This window comes from Oncorhynchus mykiss, chromosome 30, assembly GCF_057628025.1.
Source record: "Oncorhynchus mykiss isolate SJ-2025 chromosome 30, ASM5762802v1, whole genome shotgun sequence".
Taxonomy (NCBI): Eukaryota; Metazoa; Chordata; class Actinopteri; order Salmoniformes; family Salmonidae; genus Oncorhynchus; species Oncorhynchus mykiss.
Window position 1 is genome coordinate 39434210 of NC_143051.1, and position 21952 is coordinate 39456161.

General features: G+C 44.7%; 1 protein-coding gene across 1 annotated transcript; it reads left to right on the forward strand.

The window, feature by feature from the left end:
• Positions 1-16824: 16824 nt before the first annotated feature.
• On the forward strand, positions 16825-20697 carry dpm3 (dolichyl-phosphate mannosyltransferase subunit 3, regulatory). Its single transcript, NM_001165125.3, is given in 2 exon segments — positions 16825-16869; positions 19656-20697. A coding segment is annotated over 1 exon segment (279 nt). The 5' UTR covers positions 16825-16869; positions 19656-19708; the 3' UTR covers positions 19988-20697.
• The last annotated feature ends 1255 nt before the right edge of the window (positions 20698-21952 follow it).

Consider the following 21952-nt stretch of genomic DNA (forward strand, 5'->3'; position numbering starts at 1 on the left):
ACTGGGGTCCATTGCTTCGCAAGGAGGCACCCCCACCCGGGTTCTGCCAACAGGGTGACTGAATGTTGATAGGCCGGTAACCTCATCTCCGGAGATGATTCACTCAGCCTTTCAAATATTTTCAAATGATAGGATGTCTATTTAACACAACTTTTTCAACATTTGAAGATAACATTTTGTTAAATGTTATCCTTTCATGTACCGCTGCATTGTTATTTAAATCATTTTTAAAAAATGTATCTACAAAAAAATGACTAAGTCTAGTCTCTGTCATTGCACAACCTGGGTAAAGGAAGACCGCCATAAAATTGACAAAAATGAATGGCAACTTATTGCCATTGGGCGAACCATGGACACAATCACAAATACCACTCAAATGGATGGCAGTTCTTTCAAACCTTATGTCAAGTGGAACATGGCAAATGCCAAGTGAGTGTCATACCCCAAAATCCCAAAGATGATGAGCACGCGCCACCATTGATTGTCACATGGCAAATGGTCACAAAGTCAAGACACAAGGGTCAAATGTTGAAGATCCCCCCCCAAAAAATGATTTTTTTTGGTCAATTATACATATGTAATATCCGTAGGAACATACATTTGCCTTATTTTATTAAGTTTGTCCATAAGGCCTATGTTTTGTCCATTTGCAATATATGATCATAGGGGGTAAAAAGTCAGTGAACCATGGCTGAATGGCATAAGAAATGTCCAAATGCCATAGATAAGTATTGAACATACCAAATCAGGATGTTATGTCCATTTGCCATATATGATCATAGGAAGTCGGCTTCCGAACCCAAAAGTCAGTAAACTATGTCCAAATGCATAAGAAATGTCCAAATGGAATTTAAACTGACCAAACTATATATATATCGCCTGAATCAAACTAGAAGGTCTATTTTTCATATTTGATCATAGGAAGTCATAGGAAGTAAGAATTTGCAGCAATGAGAGAGAAGCGGGACATTTTTCTGAATATTTTTTGAAAAACGTCCAAAATGACCAGGGGCACCCTCTATTGGTTGGGAATGGGTGGCCATGGACCCCTTGCACCCCCCTTAAGGCATTAAAACTATTTTTAAAATGTGCTACTGTTAATCCGTTCAGGTTACTAGATTGACATGCTGATGGTAAACCAGGTTGACATTCGTGATGGTAAATTGTAAGACATTGCAAATGGACAGCCGTGTACGGTCTCTCTAATATACTGCAGAAATGCCCAATTGATGGCCCGTTGAACTCGGGATGGCCGGGTAGTGATAGTGGTTCCTCTCCATCGCTCGTTAGCGTTGATTTCAGCATGTCAATTTGGTGATGATTCATCAATGTTTAAACTTATTGCAAAAGGACAAAAGTCAGCCATCAAGTCAGCGTCCATCAGTCAATAAGATATCATTCTGACACCAAACTGATACATACTGACACCAAACTCACTTTGTCCAACATGTTTAGAAGCCATCTATCACATATTTCAGAGTAGGCCCAAAATTCACAGCGCCTTCTGTTTAAGGAAGCCATAGAAAAAGGAATCTCGTTGATATCCCATTCACTGCTCAATAGGGACGCATAGGAAGGGACTCTTATTTTGAAACCGCTGCGTTCCTGATTGGATTTTTCTCAGGCTTTTGCCTGCAATATCAGTTCTGTTATACTCACAGATAATATTCTTACAGTTTTGGAAACTTTAGAGTGTTTTCTATCCTAAGATGTCAATTATATGCATATTCTATTTTCTGGTCCTGAAAAATAGGCCGTTTACTTTGGGAATGTTATTTTTCCAAAAACAAAAAAAGCGCCCCCTAGTTCCAGTTAATGAACTGTAAATCAGTCATTTCTACCATCAGATTTCCAAGAAAAACTCACACACACAGCAAGGATGGAGTGACAGAGTGTGGGGCTTACAGACACACAAAGCCTGCAATAGTTACGATTGTTCAAACTATCAACGAACCGTCAGACCAAGAGCTCTGAAACTTGAGAAACATGTTCTAGAGCTCAAGTTGATAGTGCACGGTGATCTATGTGGCTCTAGAAGGTTCTCAGACCGAGAAACAGCCTCGTACATTTGCAATGACTTCAATTCATTTTGACCATCGCGAAAATGAAAACATTTAGAAAAGTCCCAAAGTCACAAGACTAGGTGCATTGAAACCGCCTCGGCCCATAGAGACGGACCCTTAACGTTTCTGTCCGATAGCTCATTCAAGGACCCCTTAGCAAAGCCCGGGAAAAAGTGGATTTTCAGCACCAAAAAGTACCAGCGAAAGTTGATAGGGCAGACATTCGAATGAGACTTCACTGCCACAAAGGACGCGTGATCGGCTCAAGGTTATGTAGAGTCACCAAAGCGGCCGGGGCACCCGAGAGCGGCCCGCATGGGTTTTGGTTCTGATAAATGCACGCATCCCCGAAGGTCAGCGCTCGTTGGCATGTATTAGCTCTAGAATTGCCACAGTTATCCAAGTAACGTTGGAGCGATCAAAGGAACCATAATTGATTTAATGAGCCATTCGGAGTTTCACTGTACCGGCCGTGTGTACTTAGACTTGTATGGCTTAATCTTTGAGACAAGCATATGCTACTGGCCATTCTCACTAAGCAGAGAACGGCCAGGGCACGGTCCTACCCCATGAGGGGAGGAGGCCCTGGTGCAATCCACCAATCGCCCAGCGGGAGGTCCTGAACTGCCCATGGCTGAAGCCACGGGTGCCGGCGCGCCGCTCGCGCCACCCTAGGGTCAAGAAATCAGCTAAGCTGATCTCCAGACTCCTCAGAGCGATACACCACCTGGAAGCAACCAGCGAGCACTTCTCCGGAGGCCCTCTACCACCTGGCTACCAGACCAAGACAAAGGAACTAAAAGCCCTCTTCACCCCATTTAGAGCATCAAACGACACCCTCAATGAACTAACCATCGCCACCACGCAATGGCTCAGAAAGAACCATGAGATCCTGGAGAGACACTACAGGAATGAGACAGAATACACCCAACACATCCTCTCTGATTACACCAACTGCAGAGGTCGGGTACCTCGGCAGCAGATGGGCAGAAGAACTCCTTCAAAGACCCCCACTACTACCTCTTCTGGAGAGCCTGCTGAACTCCCTCCCTCACCTTCAAGGAGACTGGCCAACCAGAGACAATGGCCAATTCGTCCCCCACTCACCCACACCCCCCAGGCAGTAAAGCAGAGGACGACTCACCTCTCCAGACCTCTCTACACATCACCCCAACTGAGGAGAGACCTCCTTCGCCACGCCAAGACCTGAAACCGCCCCTCTCAACAGAAGAATAACCGGCAGGACTGAACTTCGACCCTCCGGACAAAGCCACTACCTCCCCCACCACGGAAGAAACCTACAAGACAAGATACCCACAGACCGCTACTAGAGTACGCAAGAGAACCCACGAGACCTACAGGGCCTCTACACCCTCTCCAGATCCTGACAGAACCAGCCACCTACAGATCAAGACTGCCCCCAACCCACCGCCCGACCACTAGTACGGCCCAACCCAACCCCAGCACGGACCCCACCCAGACCAGGGAGACCGCACCTGAGGAAACCAAGGCTCAACCCACTACCTCTGAGCTCACAACACTCCACCCCACCCTGGACAGAGACCACCACCTACCAGAACCTACAGACCCGCCAGCACCAACTACCTACAGAAAGACCAAGATACAACTCAACCATTACTCCAAGATACCCATGGTACTTCTCCAAAAGACCAAGCCCCCTCCACCCTCCAACCTATCCACCCGGCATTGCAGAGACCATCAACCAACTCACCGTACTAGAAGAGGGGCTCCCCAACTTTCTGGACCTCTCCACCCCCATTCCTCTTCACTCCACCGGACTACCATCTGCACTGGCTCCAGAGGATCAAGATATCCTAGACGATGCCCTCCTCATGCATGCTGTGACAGAACTCTCCCAGCAGGCTAGAAGAGAGAACACAACAGCCACCAGACGCCACTCAACCAGACACAAGAGGCACCACTACCCTCCACAAGGAAGAAGACCACCAGTACAACACTACCGTGGCACCTCTTCTTCTACCTTCTCCACGATCCTCCACCACAATGACGAACACCAGACAACATCGAAAGGGACACAACACCCCCAGGATCAACCAACCACCGCCCAACAGCAAGACCATCACACCATCACAGACCAAGAGCAGCTCCTCCACACCTCAACCCTCCACCAGCAATGACTCCTCTACACACTCGTCTAGAAACATCGCCACCACCACCTCCTCCACCGCCGCCGACTCCTCATCATCATCATCCCTCTCCTCCTCCACCTTCTCATCCTCGATGTGCTCCCATCACCACCCAAAACCTCTGCCATTGCGGACCAACCCAACACCTACACCTACCACATCCCATCATAAAAAATGACACAACAGACTCCAATCAACACTCTACTCAACAAGATACAAAGCCAAGTGTGGACTCAGCAACGGGCCCCCAAGGCACTAGCCATCAAGGGAGCAACAAAAACACACGGAGGCAACAGCCTTCCTGTGTTTCAACACATCCACTCTCCAATCAAGCCTCTCATCAACCTCAACTACAATCAACCCATTACAACCCACCAACAAACCCTATGACAGAGAGGACCTAAACACTCCTCCAACCTTCAGTCCCTTGGCTCCCCCAACGGGCCGTCTGTGCGCTGAGCCTCCCTTGCAAATCAGGCCCGTCCAAATCCTAACACCAAAGGGTGAAAAGTACGGTAAAAAGGTAACCATCTAAATACGCCTGTGGGACTGGATGGATGGTTTTCCCCTCCAAATCTACCCTTCAACCACATCTTTAAGGCCTTCACGTGACCCTCTCCCCCGCTGCTCCAAGGGGCTTAGAGATGGAGTGCACCTTGGATTCATGCCCGGCATAAGACGCTCTAACAAAGCAATGCTGCCCTACGCATATCCATTCCATATCTCTTTAAAAAAATGCCAGACACTCTCACCGAAGAGTATGCGGGGCTTGACAAACGGCCAACGACATGCCTTTGCTCCCGGCAGAGGTACCCTGTAAGTCACTGGCCTGCTGATTCAGTACCTTGACAGAATGAGTCGGGAAGTTCAGCCTCTGACCGACTGGTGGCCATCGATGTCTCCAATGGAGTGTTGGTGAAATGGGCTTGGGATCACTTGGCACGCTGGAACCTGTTTGTGGCCTTGGAACCTGGAAGGGGGACCAGGTGTAGTTTGACGGGGAAGAGGATCCATCAGATATGAAAACCAGCTTCGGACACTCTGCGGACACCTGGCCCAGTCTCGCTCATACTGATCCGACCACTACAAGACTTGAACAACATAATGACAATAACTCACTGGCTAAGAATGACACCCTATGGGGACCCACAATCCTGGAAGGGTGTGGCCTCACTAGTTCTTGCCATCTGAACCACTGAGTACAAAGGACTGACACTTGGGGTGGATGCCTGACAACCGTAGAGGAGGTTATACTTCCTGGGTTTTTGTCTGCTCAATCTCTCAAGGCCGACTGATTGACATGCTTGGGATGGACACATGGCAACCGACTGAGAAGCTGGGTTCCTGGAAGGGAGTAGCCCTCTATGTGTTTTGCCTGACCCTTAACCAGGTATGTATCTACGAGGACGATGGATGGAGCTCAAAGGGTGGATGCATGACAACCGGCGCAGGCGGGAGTTCAATGTCTCCCCTCACCATCGCCCTGGCGATGACAGGGGAGAACCCAGATGCTCTCATTTCAACCTTTTTGTGAAATATGTCATCTTGCTCTGGCGAAAGTCGGGCGGGGGAAAGAAGGGCAACCTCCCCAACCCCACCTAGCCACCAACCTCTGCGAAACAAAATTATGTCTACTGACAGAATTATCCAGGTAATGAACTCGATTCCATAAACGTTCCAGGGCAACCAACCCGGGTTATCAAAACTGGCATCACCTTTCGGCAAGGCAGAGCCGTAAGACAGACATTGCTCTTTCAACCCCTACTCTGTGTTACATATTTAGGGGAGTCACTCCAACGACTGGGAAAAAATCACTTCTAGCAGGATAGTATGAGAAGGTAAGGTAGGGCCTCTCAAATCCCTTCTTGTAATGACACCTGGTGGGGTTGAGTAGATCTATCTCTGACAGGGTAGTGCGAGGAGGTAGGGAGGGGGCCCTCTAGTAGGACCCCTCTGGTCCCTTCTTATATGACACCTGGTAGGGGCAGGTCGAACTGTCTCTGGCGTGTTAGTGCAGGGAGGTAAGGGAGGCAGCCTTCAAGTAGGGCTCTTTCAACCCCTCCTTGTAGGTCACCTGTTCTCAGGTGTCGATAACGATGCAAACAAGAGTAGCCAACCAGAGAATGGTGGCTCGGCTAGGAGGGGGAACTATGTTCTGGGAGACGGCTGATGGAGCTTCGGCAACATCAGTCTGATCACAGAGCCTCTGTGGTGAAACGTTTAAACGCGCGTCCCTATACTTAGGTAACGCTAAACCGCGAAGGTTTGAATCGAACGCCAAAGAATGAGCATTAAAGGGAGACGGTCGGTGCGATGGTCGGTGCTTAGCGGTTAGGTACTACCAGGTCTCAGGTTTGCCTGAGTAAGGGACTCTACACATTAAAGTGGGAGCTCCCTTTCACGCTTCTCAGAGCATGAAGTGGGATGGCATGTGACTAACCCTTAGCAAAAACATACCGTCTACAGATGGGTCTTAGGTTCCGAGGACCCGGGGGTAGTAACTGCCCCCATGGTGAATAGAGAGGATAAAAATGCTGGCTGAAAGGGAGGTACACTACATGCATACGTGCACATGGTAAGGTGCGCAGGGGCGGAACGGTAACATGTATCACTCACACCGGCAAAACCCACACATAGTGTTACAGTTCCATACAATGCAGAGGCCGCTACCATCCGACGCACGGTCGAATAATCCCACTCTTTTGTCAGCCTCAGGTCTCTTGTGGTGACGGACAGAGTCAAGCAATAGGAATCGGATGCCCTCTCCAGCTGGAGGACGCCAGATACAGTAGCGTTAGTCCTTGGTGACCTCGTTTCCAGGTAAGTAGTACGCAGCACAAGATGGCCTGTAGGCGACTGACGGCCAGTCGGTAAACCGGAAAAGAGTCCACCCCGCCATGCGGATCAACCGGGGGTCAAAAGAGACGAGCCCCGCTTTGAGCTGTCAAAGTGAAGAAATTCAATGAATTCCGGGTAAAGGGCGGGAGTGATTGTGACTGTTAAGGTAGCCAAATGCCTCGTCATCTAATTAGTGACGCGCATGAATGGATGAACGAGATTCCCACTGTTCCTACCTACTATCTAGCGAAACCATAGCCAAGGGTTTTGCGGAATCAGTGGGGAAAGAAGACCATGTCGAGAATGATGTTCAAGAGGTGGACATTGAGGAGGTCCATGGAGAAGACATGGAAGCCTCAGAGGAAGAGAACCAAAGCTTTAGTTTCTAGACTATCATTTTACAGATGTATCTTGAAAACGTTTTTGGGAGATGCAAGGGATCATTGGGATCATTCAATATTCCCTTTATTTAGTTGTTCAGTGAAATCATCCCATGGGAAGAGTCAACTCATTTATTTAAGGTTCAATTTGTAACTAAATGGTTTTTTTCTACTGGAAGAATTTAATCATTTGCAATTATGTCTACTGATGATAAGGTAAAATGTTTATGTTTCTGTCTCCATATGATATGATATGGTAAATATATCCAATGCAAAAACATCTACATTTAAATGGTATTAATATTAATTTGCATATATTTCCATTAATTCCCATATATTCCTGTTAATTCCCACAGACAGTTCCCACCTCTAAATATCCCCCAAATTGTTCAAGCCTAGTAATGATCATGTTGTTTAGTCAACTTCATGATATGCCACACCAGTCAGGTGAATGGATTATCTTGGCAAAGGAGAAACGCTCACTAACAGGGATGTAACATTTGAGAGAAACATTTTGTTGTCCATAGACAATTTCTGGGATCTTTTATTTCAGCTCATGAAACACAGGACCAAACACATGTTGCATTTCTATTTCTAGTGTATACAGGGCATTCGGAAAGTATTCAAACCCCTTGACTTTTTCCACATTTCTGACCAATATCTGAGCAGTGTTTCACCTTGACCACTGGGAGGCAGTAGAACATTAACTATTCTAACAGTAAGCCTAATTCATACCTTGAGAGAATCTAAATTGTATTGCTGTGATACCTCATGCCCTCTCTCCTTGCCTCCTCAAAACCCATTGGATGAGAAAGTGAAAAGGGCGGGACCACTGACCTTCTCATCGAAAGGGGTTTTAAGAAGAAGGTAAGGAGAGAGGATGCGAGGAATCAAGGAAATGCAATTGAGATTCTCCCCGTACGATATTATATTATATGTAATATATGTACTATGTACTGGGATAGACAGCAGTGATGAGGGAATGTAGCTCACTGTATCAACTATGCATAAAAACCATGGTACATAAAACTCAGCCTGGCCTAACAAACAATCTTAGGGATTTTAAAAAACATTTTATATTATACCACAGTGGTATTCTTTAGTGTTGTGGAGGCATGGAGCCACCTGTTGGGAGACAATGACAATAGAGTCACTAGCCTGGTCGCTAATCTCTATGTACCATAGCAAATCCTCAGAATGACAATGACAGTGAAACGACTTGGCTAAAGCACACATACAGATCTTTAAACAAGCAATGCTGCTATCCCAGCCTCATAATATAAACAATATGGTTTTATTGTAGTTGAATGGAAGGAAAAATGTAGGTTTCCTTCTCAGTAGCCTGAGTGCTGAAGATGGATGTAGACTATACAGTACATTTTTAACAAATTCCACATGTTTAACAAAAAACTAAATTCTGACTGTAAAATGCTGTATTTATGAAATAACACTTGACTGAAGTGAGAAATAATGTCGTATTATGAATCATGTGAATAACATGAACATCTGATGTGCCCTTAAATATCATTACACAATAATGAAAACTGTAAGACTGTACAGGACATGTACGAATGTTCAGCATATGGTCCCTATGTAGATGAGCGTGATGTAAATCCCTACATTTTTTTACGAGACCTCGATATGAAAATCCACATATGTATTTAATTGGGTCCATGTTCAGGGAAACCAAAGGGTGGATGGGTTTGCTAGCTTCAGCCACCAAGGAGAAATAAAAACCGACCAAAAAAACTATAGAAAGTCAACAGCACAATACAGAGGTTCTTCATTTCCTAAGACATAGATAAAAGTCATCCTGGGTGGCTTTATCTCTCTATCGCCGCATGATAGAGGGAGTGGAATTGGAATGTATTGTACTCTACCACTCCTCTCTCTTTCTCTCCTGCTTTCCCTCTCTCGCTCGTTGGCATTGCACCTCTCTTTAAAAAAAAAATTATACTTGGTCTAAATCTGTAACAGATTGTGTTTAGACTGGCTGGAGGTATGCTGCCACAACACCACATGCAGGGGGACCACATTATCCTCCCATTGAGCATTAAGCCCAGCATGGGCCTTCTTTTAAATACCTCAGAACAACTACCACCAATACTTAATCGCCATGATCATTATTTAACATGTACTGTAACGAGAGGGGGGAGGTGGATGGGGGACTGGAAAAGGCATTTGACATTTTCTGATGAAGGCCTGGCTGGCTGTGAGATCAAATCTGGAAGAGCTGTACTGTAGTCTACCATCTTGAAGACCCACGCTGCACATTCTGGTTGTTGAGGCTGGTAATGATCTTCTGTATACAAGATCTGTGTTAGTACACACTCTAAGCCAATATCATTTGTACGGCCCAGTGTACTAAATAATATCCATATAGCATGAGTTCCAGTCTGTTTGTGCTATCATGTCAACTCCCTGTCAGCAGCAATGGAATAGACAAGAGCACAAACAGATCTGTGACCAGGCTACTGTCTGTGCACATGGCCTATATTTCAAGGTTTGTTGATGACCTGTCCTATACCGCACAGTTAAAGTCATCATTACCATGCTTTGCTGAAATGGAGGCTCTCAGTGATACATATAGACAATGCCTTTTATTAACCAGTATAAATAGTAGCCTAACATCCCACCTACATGGCACTGACTGTCCCACTTTGGTTTGATTGCAATATAAATGCTTTGATTGAATTGCAACCCAATCAGCACAAGTTACATAGTAAAACTATTCTATTTATCTTCCTTTTCACCTTTGGCATGCTGTATCATTCACATTACCTATTGTCCCAAATTATACTTTTTCATCCTGGACTTTAAACTCTAATTATAAAACCATTTTACACAAAAAATAGGCCTCTGGTTAAAACATTTATACTGTTTCTTTCATCCATCAGCAGCATGAATATATTCCTGTCTGGCTGCCTTCATCAAATTGATAAGCTGAATTGAAGTGCGGGGGTGGGGTCAATCAACTAAATGTTTGGTAAGAGGATTTGAGAAGCCATTGTGGGGTCATCTTCATTCACTATAATAAATTAGGGGTGACAGTAATACTAGACAGCCCATATGGCCACATACTGTATCCGGGTGCACTACGGTGATGGGGGGGGGGGGGGGGCCTTAATGGATAATTAAATTACAATTTACACTCCCAAAGCCACATCCATTTGGATTGTCTTTCAATATTTCCGTTTTCCCTATACAGACAAACTCTGCTTTTATTGTTACACAATGAAGATGAACTGGCAGAGTGAATGTGAACAGGCAAGCATAAAGGCTCAGTCATTGGTTTGCTGCTGCAGCTACAGTATATCCTTAACCCAGTTAGGGTAAACTATAGCTAAAGCTATTCCACCACACACTTTGAAATGTGATATTGACAATAAACTCTAGGGTTTCTCCATGCATCGTCGAGATCGGACAGCGGACAAAAACAAAGGGGGAGGGGGGGTATGCCCCTCTTTGTAAACCCTAACCCTAATGCTAACCCTCAGGAGGTTGAAAAGATTTGGCACGGCCCCTCAGATCCTCAAAAAGTTCTACAGCTGCACCATTGAGAGCAACTGCATCGCCTTCAATCGCAAGGCCCTACAGAAGCAACTGCACCGCCTTCAATCGCAAGGCTCTACAGAGGCAACTGCACCGCCTTCAATCGCAAGGCTCTACAGAGGGTGGAGTAGAGGCACAGGCAATCATTTTGGCCGAGCCCCCTGCCATCCAAATTGTCAAAGACCACAGCCACAACAGCCGTAGACTGTTCACTCTGCTACCACATGGCAAACAGTACCGCAGCACCAAGTCTGGGACCGGAACAGCTTTTACCCCCAAGCCATAAGACTGCTGAACAGTTAATCAAATCACTACCAAGACTATTTACATTGACGCTTATTTGCAGTGAATCTTACACTCTCTGCACACTCACTGGACTCTACTCACACATTCACACATACTTACACTCCAACATACACATGCTCACGCTCACAAAACACACAAACATGCATATTGACACCACACACACACTCTTCACATACACTGCTGCTTCTCTGTTTATTATCTATCCTAATTGCGTTGTAATTTTTTACCCCTACCAACTGTACATGTACATACAGTATTCCCTCAACTACTTCCTACCGATGCACATTGACTCAGTACGCTTACTCCTTGTATATAGTCTCCTTATTTTTATTTATTGTGTTACTATTTTTCTACTTGCCAATTTCCTTACTTTTTAACTTTGCATTGTTGTTGAAGGGCTCGTAAGCATTTCACAGTAAAGTCTACACCTTTTGTATTCGGCGCATGTGACAAATACAATTTGATTTGATTTTGATTTTACAATAATGCTGACTTAAACTGTGGCATTAACCTCAAAGGCTTAAATCAAGTGTATAGGAGGAATCCAACACATTTCAAAACCTCTAACCGGTCTATGGTACAAAGATCTCCATCTTTAACTATTCTTCATACTGAATTGCAATCTGGAAAGAAATCTCTTGGTGAACCTCAAGTGCATGTGGTGAAACTGGGTCCCATTCTATAATGTATTTATCAAACTAAACATTAACTTAATGCCTTTGTGGCCCTCTGGTGTAACTTTAAGGCTGGTGCAACTTCAGCTATTTTGGAATAGCATCTGGAAAGTGTAATGATATAGTGTTATTTTGATTGAGCTTTACATCCTGTCACAGATCTATGCGGCAGGGCTTTCCCTCCATGGTCAAATACACTGCACTGACTGGAACCTCAACCAACAGCCCCAGAGCTGTTAAAATTCCAGGTCCCTGAAAAGCGAAAGTCGAGGCAAATCCAAGTGTCAACAGGGGGTTTGTAAACCACACGTTTCCTGGACCGCTCTGTCAGGAGCAGCTGTGCACATCAAAATCCTGACGGTGTATAGCCACCGGGAGACACACAGGACACGCACCCCGAGAGATGGACAGAGTGGGAGAACAGATAGAAAGGATCAGGGGAGAGACAGGCAGTGAGGGAGGGAAAGACAGAAAAGACTGTAGACAGGTATGGAGAAGGTTTGGACAGCCCAGGGAGGAGGGGGTAGTTAAAACAGTTGACCTGTCTCTTTAAAGTCTGGAACTGTTGGCCCTTCTCTGTTACAGTGTCAACACTTAACCCTCTCCAAACGCTCCCCAGGTTCACAGGTCAGAGGTTGGCAGGTGCCTGAGGGGACTGGGGTTGAGGGTCCAGGGGTCAGATTTCTGTGGAGAGTACAATATCCCCAGTGTCCAGACTAAAGCCATTGACAGGCAGGTCGTCAGAGTCTAGCAGTCCAGTCCAATCAGCCCCATAATGATTGATACACGCACACACACACACACACACACACACACACACACACACACACACACACACACACACACACACACACACACACACACACACACACACACACACACACACACACACACACACACACACACACACACACCTAGAGCAGGTAACTGTACATCACATCAGCCTACAGGATGGCGGGCAGGGAGGCGAATTCTGGGCCTTTCTTCCATCACAGCAGCAGCTGAAACAGGTGCGTTTTGACTTAGGGCAGCGAGGGCACACAAGTGCAGTGCCATCCTCATATGGTTTTCATAGGACACACTGACTGACTACACACATAGCCACACGCTCACCTCACACCCCAGTTGCATATTCTTCCCTTAGCTGGAACACAAATTTTATGCAGAATATCCACACGTACACACAAGCTCGTGCAAGCACGCACATACACACACACACACACACACACACACACACAACGACACACTGTTAGATACCCAGGGTACACAAACACTCATTACAACCATCTCATGGCTACATAACACACAACGGACTAGGTCTCCTACTCAGGAAATAGAGGGTTCCTGTTAGTTCGCCAAGCTCTATTGTTACCCTGGCTGACTCTCTCCTATACTGTATATACCCTCAGCTCAGTGAGTCTCTCTCTCCCCTTCTCCTTGTTGCTCTTTGTGTTACTCAGAATTATATTCTGAGTTATATACTGTATGTCAATATTTATCAGTACAAAATGTTCAATATGTCCTCTGTTCTTTTAGACCACAATCTCTTATCTGAACCTCTCACTCGACTGATATTGACCTAACCACACACACATACAACATAAATCTCTAAAACAAAATGTTCAGCTTTATCTCACTCTCTGGAGTCATGAGTCACTTCTCCTCTTTCCTGACTTAATGATACAGCATCTTCTTTTTCAACTCAATCTTTCTTTCTCTCGGTACCTCTGTTCCTTCTATTCCCTCCAAGCTGTAACTTCACACTGTTGGAAGCAGGGTTTCTGTTTGCACGTGGGAGGTGGTTGGAGGTGTTGGGGGATTGAAGAAAAGTCTGGATGAGCATCTGGATTTAATACACCATTCAGGTCATCAATTGTTCAACCTGCACCTGCAAATTCCCTTCCTTTCAACCGCATCCCTTCTCAACCCCTCTCCTCTCCTCTCCTCTCCTCTCCTCTCCTCTCCTCTCCTCTCCTCTCCTCTCCTCTCCTCTCCTCTCCACATCCCAGACTCAACCCCTCCTATTTTCTCTCCCACTTCATCCCCTCTCTTTCCCTTCCCCCCTCTCTTCCCACTGCCGCTCTCCCTCCCAATCTCTCTCTTTCACCTCTCTCCCCCCTGCCTCTCTCCCTCCCAGTCACTCCCCCATCTCTCCCCACTGCCTCTCCCTGTGCCGCTTCCCTCCCCCAGGCAGGCTGTTGTGCTGTGTCTGCCAGGCCCTCTCTGCTGGAGCACAGGTTTCCTGAGTACAGGAACAGGAGCTGGCAGAGAAACACACTGAGAAACGCCAGCACGGCCGTTCCCACTGAGACTCGCACACGCACACTGACGTAACATTGACAACTACACTACACTACACTACACAGAAACACAACACACATTCGTACACAAAGGCAGATACACGTAGGTAGGTAGATGCAGGCACATACTATTGCAAATGTATATGTAGAGGGATACTCACATTCACTGTATGTAATAAATACTATTTGACAATTGCAGTTATATATACTCAGGCTCAGTACTCAACATACAATCACAGTCAAATACGCACCAAATGTTTGTGTAGGGTAGGCCTATATAAGTAGCGTATGTGTGTGTTAAAAGACATACTATATTTTTGTGTATGTTAGAATATGTGTATCTTAAACTCGTACGCATGTGAAAACCCTGTATAAACAGAAAGAGCAACATGTGCCTCCCAACACACAAACACCAACGTCCCAAGAAGAACTCTCCATTTTCCTCAGTGAATGATGTTTATGTCTCAGTGGCTCTTCGCTGTCTCCCTTGCCCTCCCTAAGTGAATTATGTTGATGTCTCTCTGGCTCCTAAGTAGACACTAAAGAGGGCCGTGAATGAACAGATGTGACCCTTGGCACATCCCACCGTACCTTCTCTGCTATGCAATCTGGAATCAGAGCTGGTCATGGGTGCACCTCAGCCACACTCAAGGTCCTAAACGATATCATAACCGCCATCGGTAAAAGACAATACTGTGCAGCCGGATTCATCGACCTGTACAAGGTTTTCGACTCTGTCAATCACCACATTCTTATCGGCAGACTCAACAGCCTTGGTTTTTCAAATGACTGACTCACCTGGTTCACCAACTACTTCTCAGACAGAGTTCAGTGTGTCAAATTGGAGGGCCTGTTGTCCGGACCTCTGGCAGTCTCTATGGGGGTGCCACAGGGTTCAATTCTCGAGCCGACTCTTTTCTCTGTATACATCAATGATGTCGCTCTTGCTGCTGGTGATTCTCTGATCCACCTCTACGCAGACAACACCATTCTGTATACTTCTGGCCCTTCTTTGGACACTGTGTTAACTAACCTCCAGATGAGCTTCAATGCCATACTACTCTCCTTCCGTGGCCTCCAACTGCTTTTAAATGCAAGTAAAACTAAACGCATGCTCTTCAACCGATCGCTGCCCGCACCTGCCTGCCCGTCCGTCATCACTACTCCGGACGGTTCTGACTTAGAATATGTGGACAATTACAAATACCTAGGTGTCTGGTTAGACTGTAAACTCTCCTTCCAGACTCACATTATTAAGCATCTCCAATCCAAAATTAAATCTAGAATCGGCTTCCTATTTCGCAACAAAAGATTATTCACTCATGCTGCTAAACATACCCATGTAAAACTGACCATCCTACCGATCCTTGACTTTAGCGATGTCATTTACAAAATAGCCTCCAACACTCTACTCAGCAAATTAGATGCAGTCTATCACAGTGCCATCCGTTTTGTCACCAAAGCCCCATATACTGCCCACCACTGCGACCTGTATGCTCTCGTTGGCTGGCCCTCACTTCATATTTGTCGCCTAACCCACTGGCTCCAGGTCAATATATAAGTCGTTGCTAGGTAAAGCCCCCCCTTATCTCAGCTCACTGGTCAACCTTATCAGCACCCACCCATAGCACGCACTCCAGCAGGTATATTTCACTGGTCACCCCCAAAGCCTATCCCTCCTTTGACTGCCTTTCCTTCTAGTTCTTTGCTGCCACTGACTGGAACGAATTGCAAAAATCACTGAAGCTGAAGACTCATATCTCCCTCACTAACTTTAAACATCAGCTGTCAGAGCAGCTCACAGATCATTGCACCTGTACATAGCCCATCTGTAAATAGCCCATCCAACTACCCCATATTGTTATTTTATTTTTTTGCACCCCAGTATCTCTACTTGCACATTCATCTTCTGCACATCTATCACTCCAGTGTTTAATTGCTAAATTGTAATTACTTTGCCACTACGGCCTATTTATTGCCTTACCTCCCTAAACTTACCGCATTTGCATACACTGTATCTATTGTGTTATTGACAGCATGTTTGTTTGTTCCATGTGTAACTCTGTGTTGTTGTTTATGTCGCACTGCTTTGCTTTATCTTGGCCAGGTCACAGTTTTAAATGAGAACTTAACCACCTGGTTAAATAAAGGTGACATAAATAAAAAAAAATTAAAACATAAAGAGACATTGAATTAATGTGCCACTGAGCGCATGTAACCTTCGTTGGTCCGCTTTTAACTTGGTATATCATTACCATCACATGGGATGAGACCAAGGTTGTGAATGACAATATTTTAGAGCAGTGGACATATGAGCAGTGGACATATGTTTAAAGCAGTGGACATATGTTTGCTTAAAGAAACAATTAGAGGTACTTTGAGTAATCTGTTACCAATATGTTTTACATATCCTAGGACCATAAAAAACAGATTGTTTTTCATGTCTGAGTATTTCTAAAGAAATGTGTCACTTGTTGGACACAACTTGTAGTCCCTTCAATCTCTCTGACACAACATATCCCATAAGTCCCTATTTACTTATAACGTCATTTCTCTGCGCCTAGTGGTGAGTTGGCTTTAGGAAGAAGGTAAGAACACGTATTAATTTTTAACGATGTATATTTGTATTTTTAAGTCAATTTTCAAATGTATTTAGCTAGGTCAAGTACTACATGTACCGCAAATTCGACGTTGAATGCCTTTTTTGTCGCTAGTTTGTTGTGTAGCATTGGAACCTAAACTGGCTAACGTTAGCTACAGAGCTTGCTAGCTAAATACTCTGTTCTCTCTAATCTAGTAAAAACTCACATATCGCAAAATAGTCGTCATATAGGCCAACTAACTGAAGCTATTCCTCTTTTCATAGAGCTGCAGCTATATGATGTCGCCAGTATCTACTGTGACCTGTTGAGTTAGGGTAGCTTGTTAGCTACCTCATTTGTAGTCTTAGCAACGAATAGCCTAGCCTAGAACCAGTATCAGGGCAGAAGAACAGACGATGAATATGACGAGTCTTCTCCATTCATTGTCCGACTAGTCAGTCTGCAAGCGTTATAATTAAGCAATTAAGGCTCAAGGGTGTGTGGTACATGCCCAATATACCATGGCTAAGGGCTGTTCTTACACCCGACGTAACGCGGATTGCCTGCATATAGCTGTGGTATATTGGCAACATTGCTATTATAAACTGGTTACCAACGTAATTAGAGCAGTAAAAATAAATGTTTTGTCATTGGCTTTCAGCCAATCAGCATCCCGTTTTCGAACCACCAAGTTTATAATGTCAAAATACGTTCATTACCAAATATGGAGATTCCCCGAGCAACTATTGTCTGTATTTAACTAGGCAAGTCAGTTAAGAGCAAATTATTGTTTACAATGATGCCCTAACCCAGGCAAACCCGGATGACGCTTGGCCAATTGTGCGCCGGAACCAGGTACTGCACTGGGATGCAGTGTCTTAGACCACTGCGTCACTCAGGAGCCCGAATCTACTGATGTCCCGCCCAGTATGTACTTCAATAACAGTTCGAAATTAAACTGTATTGTCTGGAATTAATCTATACGCAACAAAAATATAAACGCAACAATTTCATAGATTTTTACTGAGTTACAGTTCATGAGGAAATCAGTCAATAGAGCTATGCATCTGTTGGTCACATACCTTTAAAAAAATGGGCCTCAAAATAGGCCTCAGTATCTCGTCATAGTATTTTGGTGCATTCAAATTGTCATTGATAAAATGCCATTGTGTTTGTCTAATTTATAGGGCACTCGGTACATCACTGACATCCAGGCCATAGACTGTTCTCTCTGCTACCGCATGGCAAGCGGTACCAGAGAGCCAAGTCTAGGACCAAAAGGCTCCTTAACAGCTTCTACCCCCAAGCCATAAGACCGCTGAACAATTAATCAAATGGCCACATGGACTATTTACGTTAACCCCCCCCTTTATTATTATCTAAGCTTAGTCACTTTACAAATTACCTTGACTAACCTGTACCCCTGCATATTGACTCGGTACCAGTACCCCCTGTATATAGCCTCATTATTGTTACTATTTTTTAAATTTATTTAGTAAATATTTTCTTAACTTTCTTGATCTGTTGGTTAAGGGCTTGGCATGTCACGGTAAGGTTTACACCAGTTGTATTCGGCGCATTTGATTTGAGTTGCCAACATTGACATCAACAAACCGTTCACCCACACGATGCCATACACGTGACCTCAACTTGTGAGGCCGGGCCGGTAGGACATGCTGCCAAATTTTCTAAAACGTCGTTGAAGGCGGGTTATGGTACATTCAATTCACTGGAAACAGCTCTGGTGGACATCCCTGCAGTCAGCATTCCAATTGCACGCTCCCTCAACTTGAGACATCTGTGGCATTGTGTTGTGACAAAACTGCACATTTTAGAGTGGCCTTGAAAACAGGAACAGATTGTCTTCAAATATTGAAATTAAGTCCGTTAGCTTTGTAAATAAATATATAGTTTTGTTTTGTATTCAGCAGATTTAATTTCGAAAACCCCCATTTTCACACACGAACCTGCAGCCACTAGTTAGCTCATCAGTTGACGTTCGAAGTTGGTGACGTTGTGCCGCGAAGCAGCGCCACAGAGTTCTGAGCAGTGACTACTTTTTGATCATGCCAATGACGACATTCTATTCACTCTAAATATGCTAAATTCTCAGAGTAAATCATCTAACTTTTGAACCATATATAGTAGGACATGGGGTTTGGACTGTTTTTATGACGCAATTCTCTATTGATTGGACATATTTGTATAAACTTTGAATGAATGAATCATTTTCTGGGTGAACACCCTACAATTGGTTAAAACATTTTTTTTAAACAATACATAGATGAGACACTTTTTCAGTTGCTTGTAAATCTTTTTTTTTTTTTTACGTACCGAGCGGGACGGCAATAAATAACAATAGTTGCTCAGCAAAACTCCATATTCTGTGAGTAACAAATGTATTTTGACATTATAACGCTTGCAGAGCTGTCTAATGAGAAAATGTAATGGTAGCTAACTGGGCTAGAGAGGATATCATATTCATCCTCTCCGCCTTTGCTCAGATGCTTGTTCAGCCTAGCCCAGAGCATACACATCATTTTGGCTACAGTTGTTTTGTAACAGTGTTTTAGCAACACTGCTGAACGTGACTGTAGAAAATATCTAAAGATGTAGATAGCGAGGGAGAATTTGAGATTGATATGATTAAGATGCATGTATTTTTTTCTTGCTGATATATCCATTAAATCATGATAAGGGCAATCACTGGACTGAATTGAATAAATTAGTTAGTAAAAAGTTCAAGATCTGAGTTTTCTTTTCAACCCTAAGTTACTCTTTTCCTATCTCAGGCTTATTGGCATCTGGTCTCCTGGCCCTGAAGTTTCCCATCATCTTGCTCACCATGACCAAGCTACTGGAGTGGGTGTTTGGTGTCTCGGTAATAGGTGCAGCATGGGCTCTCGTGACTTTTGACCTTCTGAACTTGAGGCTCCCAGTGGCCTACAAGGAGGTGGCCTGGCCCATGCCTGTGTATCTGCTGGTGGTGTTCGGCTGCTACTCCCTGGCTACTGTGGGATACAGGGTGGCCACCTTCAACGACTGTGAGGAGGCATCCAAAGAACTACAGGATCAGATAAAGGAGGCCAAGGAGGACCTGAGGAAAAAAGGGTTGAAGATGTGAAAAGTACAGACTATAGAGACTATTGAGAGACTATGCAATAGACACCACAATGACAGACTTGAACTCATATACAACTCAAAGTTCTTATCATGGACCATGTTATTTCATTTTGTTCAATGTCCATAGTGGATAAAGTCTTAGTCAAAGCGGTTCTTGCTTAGTTACATACGCCATTGAATGCTGTTGTCCCTATTCTGTGTTCATGATTCACCAAATACAGATGCCTAGTCACTCGGCTGACTCATCCATCATCCAGTACCAGTTTCGACCAATAGCATCAAGGGAAACAGCACAACAACACGTCAACAACACATCAACTGTTTGTACTGTTACATCACTAATGCTTGTATTATTACGTCAACCCTATAAAGGGCACTTTGTGCACCGTTAAGGTAATAGACCAGACCCTTTAGGGAAGTCTGTAACATGCAGCACAGTCAAATCACTGTTGTGGCCAAATGTAGTTAATTGTGAAATGCCTACTAATAAAACTCGAGGGTCATGCTGATGCAGAACGGGACTAGGATTAGTTTCCGGCCAAGGATTGTCAAACACTTGTATACCCTCTAGCTAATTGAGTAGTGTGTCTGGAGATTCAGCTGTTGATTTCACCAGCTAGTGTTTTTGTGTTCAAGAAGTGCACATTCCATTGAGATGTTTCTGACTTGTGTCCTGAGGCAGTTGTGACTTAATAAAGACTGACACATTTTTCCCAAAGCTGTGTGTGTCTGTGGATCTCTCAACATATGGCCTTGGCTTAGGGGCTTCTTTACTTCAACCACAGAATGAATGCTCTGTACTGTTCTATGGAATGGTCTTATATAATATTTATATATTTGGCAACATAAAATATACATACTGTTGTTTCCCTTTAGACTCGGTTTCAGACAGTGCTTGATTTGGGCAGGACCTTGCCGGAGCTGAGTACCGGAACCTAAATACTTGCTACAAAGTATTGTGGATCTCCTGCACTTAAATACACTATATATACAAAAGTATTTAAGCTTGTAGCATGTAAAAATTGCCTGTCCTCGGCTGCAACATTTACTACCGAGTTCCAAACTGCCTCTGGAGGCAAGGGTCAGCACAAGAACTGTTCGTCAGGAGCTTCATGAAATGGTGGAGCAGCCGCAGACAAGCCTAAGATCACCATGCGCAATGCCAAGTGTCGGCTGGAGTGGTGTAAAGCTTGCCGCCATTGGACTCTGGAGCAGTGGAAATCCGTTCTCAGGAGTGATGAATCACACAGAACGTTACCTGCCCCAATGCGTAGTGCCAACTGTAAGGTTTGGTGGAGGAGGAATAATGTTCTGGGGCTGTTTTTCATGGTTTGGGCCAGGTCCCTTAGTTCCAGTGAAGGTATATCTTAATGCTACAGCATACAATGACATTCTAGACGATTCTGTGCTTCCAACTTTGTGGCAACAGTTTGGGGAAGGCCCTTTCCTGTTTCAGCATGACAATGCCCCCCGTGCACAAAGCGAGGTCCATACAGAAATGGTTGGTTGAGATCAGTGTGGAAGAACTTGGCTGGCCTGCACAATGCCCTGACAACCCCATTGAACACCTTTGTGATGAATTGGAATGCTGACTGCGAGCCAGGCCTAATCGCCCAACATCAGTGTACAACCTCACTGCTGCACTTGTGCTTGAATGGAAGCAAGTCCCCAGCAGCAATGTTCCAACATCTAGTGGAAAGCCTTCCCAGAAGAGTGGAGGCTGTTAAAGCAGCAAGGGGGGGGGACAAACTCCATATCAATGCCCATGATTTTGGAATGTGATGTTCGATGAACAGGTGTCCACATACTTTTGGTCATGTAGTGTATAAACAGTACCAGCACCCAAAATGAGTACCGGAACCTTTTTCAGTCCAAGTCAAGCACTGCTTTCAGCTGCCCAGCGACACAAGCCTACCTTACGGGCCAAACTACTTCTATGCTCGCTTCGAGGCAAATAACACTGAAA